The sequence below is a fragment of the Dendroctonus ponderosae genome, unplaced genomic scaffold, assembly GCF_020466585.1.
Source record: "Dendroctonus ponderosae isolate FM_Combo_2020 unplaced genomic scaffold, Dpon_F_20191213v2 Dpon_F_20191213_8, whole genome shotgun sequence".
NCBI classification, from domain to species: domain Eukaryota; kingdom Metazoa; phylum Arthropoda; class Insecta; order Coleoptera; family Curculionidae; genus Dendroctonus; species Dendroctonus ponderosae.
This window is the reverse complement of record NW_026019016.1, coordinates 5658086-5666500: the sequence shown is the minus strand read 5'-3', so window position 1 is coordinate 5666500 and position 8415 is coordinate 5658086. Positions and strand designations below refer to the sequence as shown.

Genomic DNA, 8415 nt, shown 5'->3' with positions numbered 1-8415 from the left:
AAACTGTGCGAAAACCCTCCGTTGCTCCTGATATTATCGCGACCTCCTGAAATATTCTGCTCTCCTGATAGAAAGCGATTTTGCTTCGAACCATTTAAATTTCCGTTAAAACTGTGCGAAAACCCTCCGTTGCCCCTGATATTATCGCGACCTCCTGAAATATTCTGCTCTCCTGATAGAAAGCGATTTTGCTTCGAACAATTTAAATTTCCGATAAAACTATGCGAAAACCCTCCCTTGCTTCTGACATTATCGCTACCTCCTTAAACATTCGATTCTGACAGAAATCGACTTTGCGCTAAAACACTGACATTTCCAGTGAAGCTGGGCGAAAACTCTCCACTGCTCCTGACATTATCGCTACCTCCTTAAGCATTCTGCTCTCCTGATAGAAAGCGATTTTACTTCGAACCATTTAAATTTCCGTTAAAACTGTGCGAAACCCCTCCGTTGCTCCTGATATTATCGCGACCTCCTGAAATATTCTGCTCTCCTGATAGAAATGGATTTTGCTTCGAACCACTTAAATTTCCGATGAAACTGTGCGAAAACCCTCCGTTGCTCCTGATATTATCGCTACCTCCTTAAACATTCTGCCCTCCTGATAGAAATCGATTTTTCTTCGAACCACTTAAATTTCCGATGAAACTGTGCGAAAACCCTCCGTTGCTCCTGGTATTATCGCTACCTCCTTAAATATTCTGCTCTCCTAATAGAAAGCGATTTTGCTTCAAACCAGTTAAATTTCCGATGAAACTGTGCGAAAACTCTCCGTTGCTCCTGACATTATCGCTACCTCCTTAAACATTCTGCCCTCCTGATAGAAATCGATTTTTCTTCGAACTACTTAAATTTCCGATGAAACTGTGCGAAATCCGTTGCTCCTGATATTATAGCTACCTCCTTAAACATTCTGCTCTCCTGACAAAAATCGAATTTGCGCTGAAACACCGAAATTTTTTCTGATTTTCTCGCCACCTCCTTGAACATGCTGCTGCCCTGATACAAGACGAAATCTTCATGTACCCGCAAAATTTCGCCAATAGAGAGCATCTACAACGACGGAAAAAATAGCGTAACGCTAAACTTCTGCTCCTGATTGAATGCAGTAAGTGAAAAAAACACACATGGCGTTGAAACGGAACTTCTTATATTTATTTATATTCACTCTTTGCAGCAGATAATAAAAAACACCTTTCGAGCAAACACTTTCACACAAATTGTTTTCGACTACAACAAAAAAATGCTAATTATATAATTAAATTTACAAATGCGCATATTATCGTTAGCCTACACTTGGGCCTTTTCGTTTTCCGGGGGACTCGACTTGCTCTTCTCCTTGTTCCACTCTTTCAGTCCTTTAGGGAGAAAAAAGTGTTGAGTAATTGTGTGTTTCAATACCTGAAAAAAATTACCTTCAGGCAAAGTAGTGTCCTCCTCAAACGAGCCAGTTCCCTCCACAAACTGCTCATAGGTGGACTTTTCTGGGAAGGGACGTTTGCCGAGAAGTTCGATCATGTCGTCCCTACTGATCACTTCCAGTTTCAGTAGTCGTTCGGCTACTTTCTCCACTTTCTCTTTGTGCTCCGTCAGCAGTACTCTAGTTTTGGCGTGGGCTGACTCGATGAGGCTCCTGACCTACTCCAAATAACGTGAGACAATTGAGCCCTTTCTAATCAACAAGCTCTTACCTCAACGTCGATCATTTGCGCCGTTTCCTCCGAATAGGGCTTCTCTACCATCATCTCCCCCTCTCTGGGCATGTCGAAACTCACGTTTCCCACCTTCTCGTTCATTCCGTAATGCACAATCTGGCAAATACACAGGAATTTAAAACCCACTACTCCACAGTGTGGCGAATGTTCCTTACTTGGGCATACGCGCTCTGAGTAACTTTCTTCAAATCGTCCTGAGCCCCAGTAGTGATTCTGCCGAAGAAGATTTCCTCCGAAACACGACCCCCCAAAGTCATGCACATCCGGTCGAAAAGTTGCTCCTTCGAATACAGATATTGATCTTTGGGCAAGTATTGGGCGTAACCCAAGCCTTTACCTCGAGGAATTATTGATACCTATGACCGAGAAATAATATGCGGATTTATTGGCTAAATGATTGAACACTGACCTTCAGCAGCGGATCTGCGTGTTCCAAAAACCATCCAGCAACAGCATGGCCTGCCTCGTGATAAGCCACGGTTTTCTTCTCCTCGGGCGACAGCACGTTGGTCTTTTTTTCCATCCCTAAAAAATCAATACAGCAACTGAAGGAAGACGTCCCACCTAGAACCACTTACCTGCAACAACTCTTTCGATCGCCTGTTCGAAATGCTTCATAACGATTCTATCATTTAAGTCTCGAGCGGCTATTAAGGCTGCCTCGTTGCAAACATTGGCAATATCAGCGCCTGTGAATCCTGGAACGCAACACTTTGCGTAAACCAAAGCGGGCTTAAATCGGCATATCCCTACACTCACCTGGCGTTAAAGCTGCCATTTTCCTGCTTAGTTCGATTTTATCCAAGTCAGTCTTCAGGTGCGCTAAATGAACCTGCAACAGTTTTCCTGTGGGGCTTCCCTTGACTGATGCTTGGGCTTACTTTGAAAATGCTGGCTCTTCCCTTAATGTCGGGAGCTGGAACGAAGATCTGCCGATCGAACCTTCCGGGTCGAAGCAGAGCTTTGTCCAAAATATCCACTCGGTTAGTGGCTGCCAGCACCACTACGTTAGTAGTAGTGTTAAAACCGTCCATCTCCACCAGCAGCTGATTGAGCGTGTTCTCTTGCTCTGAGTGCCCGCCGAAGGAGCGCCCACCCCTTTTCCGGCCCACTGCATCAATCTGCCAAGAGAAGAAATGATAATTTGCACCCTGTAAGCGCGGCAACAACTACTTACTTCATCAATGAACAGTATACACGGAGCGTGTTTTCTAGCCATGGTAAAGAGATCTCGGACTCTGGAAGGGCCCACACCGACAAACATTTCCAAAAACTCCGAACCGGACACAGTTATGAATGGCACGTTGGCTTCGCCGGCCGTCGCTTTGGCCAGAAGCGTCTTACCAGTACCCGGAGGGCCTGAAAGCCAAAGAAATCAGCCCAAATGGTCTCAATATTAGTGAAACTAAGACCTGTTAACATGGCGCCCTTGGGAATTTTGGCCCCCAGCTCAATATACTGTTGGGGATTCTTGAGAAAATTGACAAATTCCATGATTTCGATCTTGGCTTCTTCACAGCCAGCCACGTCYCTGCAAAGAATGATAATCACGAAAAATCAAACCTAATAGCGCCCYATACACGGGCAGATTATCCGTACAGTTCAGATACGTAGAGATTTGATTCGACAGATCCAGATCGGACGAATTAAACCTTTTCCTGTCCACTAATTAACATACCAAGCACGAGTGCCGATTCTTCCAGTGGCATTGGAGGTATCAGATCTGTCCGTTAGTGGAGTGAAATCTTACGTTTCAGACAGACTTGATCTGGCGCGTGGTATTTCAAGTGAAATAAAAGATCTGGTCGTGGCAGAGGCAGATTAGTTAAACTAAGTGTTTAAAATGCGAAGCAAGAAACGGATAGCGAGAGTGAGAAGAAAGTGGGTAGACTAGAGATTATAGACTGGAAGGGCGTCAGCAGCCATAAGGAAAAATCCGGCAAAAAAAATAGAAATCGAATGCACGCTGGGATCTTTTATAAACACGTTGTTATTAAAACAATTATATACGTCATTATAGAAAAACAAACAAACGATACAACATAACATATCTATAATTCAAATACGAATAATCACTTCATACAGTGGCAATTCATTTTCTTCGGCCCAACGTAGGCACAAATTAAATTAATCGACCGCCTATTTACTGGGTATTTTCTGAAAAGCTTCGTCTTCGTAATCGAAGTAATGATTTTCTCCTATGACATTAGCTACTATCTCATCATCTTCCACGATTTCTATAGCCAAATTTTCCATCATCACCTCTTGCCCATTGCTTGAGTTATAACATTATACACTATATCTCAAATCTGTACCAATGTCAACCGTTAAACTTTATCTGAATATGTATTTTCTTTAAGCCGCGGAAGTATGGCATAGCATGACTGCTTAGGCGGCACTAATATCTGATACTAGTATTCGCCCGTACCCACTAACGGCAAAATTCGGTCCGCAAGTCCAGATCTGCAGATTTATTTTGTACGAAATTCGCATCGGGTCGTATCTGGCTCGTGGTTAACCATTAACGCACCGATATTTCTTCGAATTTGGCTCGCCACGTATCAGATATCACAGATATTTCGCTCGTGTATGGGGCGCTAATGCAAAATAAACTTACTTGAATTTCACGCCGATCTCGCTAGAATTTATCAGTTTTGCAGTGCTCTCCATCACACCGCCAAACAAGCCGCCTCCCTTTTTACCTCGTCGGCCTCCCATCATTTCAGCTGAGCGCCTCATCATCCACAACAGAAAGCCAATGATGAGCAGCGTCGGCAGAATGCCTGAAAACCAGCCCTGTTAAGAACCGCTCGCCCAAATAGAACCAAATCTACCTGAGAGACTAGCGGCCTCGATTTCCGTTTTATAAATCACCGGCACGTAATTCTGCGGTTCAATATTCATTTCGTTCTGGGCATTTTCCAAGTTTCTTTCGAACGAGTCCACACTGCCAATATTGAACCAAATGATGTCCTGCAAGGAGCTGAACTAAGTAAATTAGAAAGTGTAACAGGACAGTGTCTTACCCCTTGGCCTTCAGAGGATGCTCCAGGCGTCAGCCTTACTCTAACCCACTTTTTGTTGACTACTTCCAGCTTCTCCACTACTCCTCTGGATAAATAACTGGAAAATAATACTGTTTGATTAGAAGCAATTATCCACAGCCTGAGTCGTTCGAAATGCCTACTTGTAAACGAAATCCTTCCAGGCCACCTCCTTGTAGCCCATCTCCCACATGGTGATAGTCCCTAGGAACGCTACGGCGGCTGCCGCCCCCAAAACATACCATTTACCCTGGTCGCTTTCCCCAAACGGTTTTCCGCCGCTTCCCCTAAAGCCACCCAAAATTGACTCGTTTTGGAATACTTCAAAGCTGCGAAATTTACCTGCTGCCTGTGCCGCCAAAAAGCCCGAACGACCATTGATCGTAGGGCTTCTTCTCGCCCGGCGCACCTCCCAGGGAGGGTCTAGGCGTCTTCTGCTCGGGCTTGGCCTCACTCCCTAAAAAATCCCCATTCCTAGCAATTCCTAACTTTAAACGAGGGCTACCTTTGGTCTCCTTAGCCTCTTTTTTCGCTCCCTCTTCTGGCTTGGCATCTTTTGCGGCAGGTTTGCCTTCTTTGAAGTATTTCTCGAAACCTTTGGGAGGCTTTTCGCAAAACAGCCTCCATTCCTTGAGTATGGCCCTTTTCAATGTTGAGTTGTTCTGGAACAGGAAAGAACTTGTTTACTCAATGGCAGGGCTGGTCTGGTGTGAATGAATTAATTGTGTGAATGCCGGTTGGTGTGCAATCAGGCGCTTCGCCACATAGTAGCTTGAGAGAAAATTGGGGCCTCTGACAGGGCGCATAGATTAGGTAATCGTTGGACCGTTCGTTGGCTCACCCTCGGAACATTAGCATTGCATTGTTTGAACGTTTTCCACACAAAATTTTCCAACCTTCTGCCAGTACTAAGCAGCCGGTATGCCATGTCAGAATGAGAAAAACGCAGAAATAATCACATAACTTTCAAAAGGCAGTCAGAAGCTAGATTGTCTAACCTCACTTTGTATATACCACAGGGAGAATGAAAAGCGTCACTGTCAAGTGATGACGATAAAAATCTGCGCCTACAACAGCGCCTCCACCATTGTCCAGAACGATTGGGGTTATTGTGGTTGCATATAAGCTGTTAAAGGACTACGAAAGAAATATAAACCAGAGACAAGTTTTGCCTCAGTGTGCAACTAATATTAATCAATGACTGGCTGAATCGCGATTTCTGCACTGAAATAGTAATGACGACGCCAGATGTCGTCGATATGCTGGTGGGTTTGAGGCAAGCAAAACTGAGTCGCAAACTACGAAGTTAAAATGAAATAAAAAATAGCCAAAACATCGCCTTTTGGAAGAAGCCCAATCCCTATTCTACTAGGGCTTGAACAATGTGCCTTGATAAAGCTGACAATAAACGAAAAATCCCCACTTGAAGAGGCAAAAAAGCGCTCGTCAGCATTTTGCCGTCACATAATCCCCCCCGGGAAACTGCCCAGACCACACCCCAAGTCTTGAGCTCCCCGCCAATTCGCGTCCATTTTTTGGGCGGCGCGAAGCTCCGCCCCGACGCCGGCGTGGAAATGGCGTCGTCGGAAAACTCCGCCAGGAGGCGCTATTTTTCCGGAAAACCGGGAAAAGCCAAAGTGGTGCGTTGTCGAATTATGGACGAGCGGTGATTTGCAAAAAGTTTTTTGAACGCCCGCCGTCTTTCCCTGACCGAAACGTACGGATATTTTCACTCAAATGATGGGTAAGATTCCAGTTTATTTGTTGGTTTTACGTAGGTAGACAAGTGTCATTGCTTTTGTAGTTTTTTTTAATTTTCCTTTGTAGTGTTGCACGAAACATTTGCCGCAGCGCATATAAATCAAGCGAGTTTCTCAGCTCTTTACCTTCTTGTTCACACAGTTTGTTTCAATTGTATTTCTTTACTTTGCGCGTCTTTCTGGCTAGGTACTTTTAGCTCGAACAAAAAATGCGAAAAACCAATGATTATGTGCTGTCGCAAGTGATATGCACCTGTAAGCGGGAAAATCTCCCCATAATTCATACAACAGAATCAATTTTGCCCGCTCGACTTCATCGGATTATCCCCTGATATGCTTAAAGGGGCCCCCGAACTGTCTAATTGATAGAATATGCCAAACATGTTTACGGGGATGTCTGAGGAACGAGTGGGCCTTTCCGCAAAACGCGCCCAAAATATTAATTTTGCTCTGGTAATACCAGGACTGTATCAACCGCACGTCTTCATCATCATTGTGCAAAGTGAGCGATTGATCGCCTGTGTTGCTCTCAATCGTGTGTTTTCTTGTGTAACTCCGTCCTTTTGGGTTAAAGTGTTATTTCTTTGGGTTGGTAGTTTCAAGAGAATGACCCATCCGCCATTCGTTACGCCTAGTTGTGCGAATGAAATTTCACTTTCGAAAGGCCTGTAGGGGAAATAATTCAAATAGTGTCTGAGATATTTCATTTCGCATGTTGAAAGGGATTCCTCGCGTTTAAATACACGTGTACAAACGAGAAGGGGTTCACGGGAGGAATTGGGGACGCTCCTCGGCTTTCCGATGGGCAAATCTAGACCGTTTTGAGATTCGATTCGATTCCCCATTTTTGTCTAGCTGAAGCAATGAGCAGCGAGAAACAAAAAATTAGGGTTTTTTGGGGAAACAACGACCTAAAAACCTACCTGACTTAATTTTTTTGTAATGTTTAATTGTTTTCTGTTAACGCCTGTTATACAAATTCAGAACTTAAGACGAAAAACGTCCAATCGGGTTTGCGACTTACTATTTTTTTTGCGGCGCGTGCACGTTTGAAACGCATTTTCCAGCAAGCTAAAGTTTGAAAATTTCTATAACCGCTACCAGTGGCCGAAACCTGCTCAAATCTACCATACTTCTCCAGGAAGGTTTCACCTACAAATATCCAGAATTGCAGAATTATATCGTCTCGGGTTTGCAAAGTTATGATTTTTTTACATGCAGAAATGCTTTTTTGAATGCCCAAAAACTTCAAAGTTTCCAGAAAATCAACCAGTTTTCCCAATGGCACGAAATTGTGTGAAGCTACTCACTGAGCCATTGGCAATGACAATCCATAATTTCAACTTCAAGTAGAATTTACGAATTTTGAACTTTTGGATTCCTGAAAAAGCGCTAAGGCTTGAAAGACTCGATAAATTATACTACCTGCCAAAACTTCCTGAATATTGTTACACGTATTTCACAGGGAATGAAGTTTTAAACCAATCGTGCAGGCTGGAAATGCGTCAAAGGCGCCCGAACGTTTAAACATTTTTGGAAAAATATCAGCCATTTGAATCGAATGAAACTCTGACAACCTATTCACCGATTCATTCGCTTCAAATGCCCAGAATTTCAGCTTTAAATGCACTGGCGTTCAAGGGCGGATCCAAGGGGGGGTCATGGGGGTCTTGACCCCCCCATTCAATTCTCTATCCAACGATGCCAAAATTGAGAAACTTCGAAAAAAGCAGCGTCATATTCAAGTGAATTTTTCAACTAAAAAAAAACCACGCAAATCTAAAACTTCTTGATTTCAAGCATTTTTTGAAAAAACTGCCAACAATTCCCCATCCATGCTTCACTTTCCAAAAAGGTCATTTATTTCTGCCTAGAATGATGTACAAATGAGCGTTC

The 8415-nt window shown here is 43.7% G+C and overlaps 1 protein-coding gene across 1 annotated transcript; it reads right to left on the bottom strand.

Annotated features, from left to right (window-relative positions):
* Positions 1 to 1130: 1130 nt before the first annotated feature.
* On the bottom strand, positions 1131 to 5803 carry LOC109534309 (AFG3-like protein 2). Its single transcript, XM_019899921.2, has 17 exons — positions 5601 to 5803; positions 5265 to 5421; positions 5102 to 5216; positions 4903 to 5046; positions 4742 to 4838; positions 4550 to 4688; positions 4333 to 4498; positions 3128 to 3246; positions 2893 to 3074; positions 2597 to 2836; positions 2475 to 2547; positions 2294 to 2413; positions 2125 to 2240; positions 1871 to 2071; positions 1692 to 1811; positions 1416 to 1638; positions 1131 to 1358 (listed from the first exon to the last, which is right to left on the bottom strand). Exons 1-17 carry the CDS (start codon positions 5685 to 5687, stop codon positions 1291 to 1293), a joined length of 2367 nt encoding a protein of 788 aa, XP_019755480.1. The 5' UTR covers positions 5688 to 5803; the 3' UTR covers positions 1131 to 1290.
* Positions 5804 to 8415: the final 2612 nt, after the last annotated feature.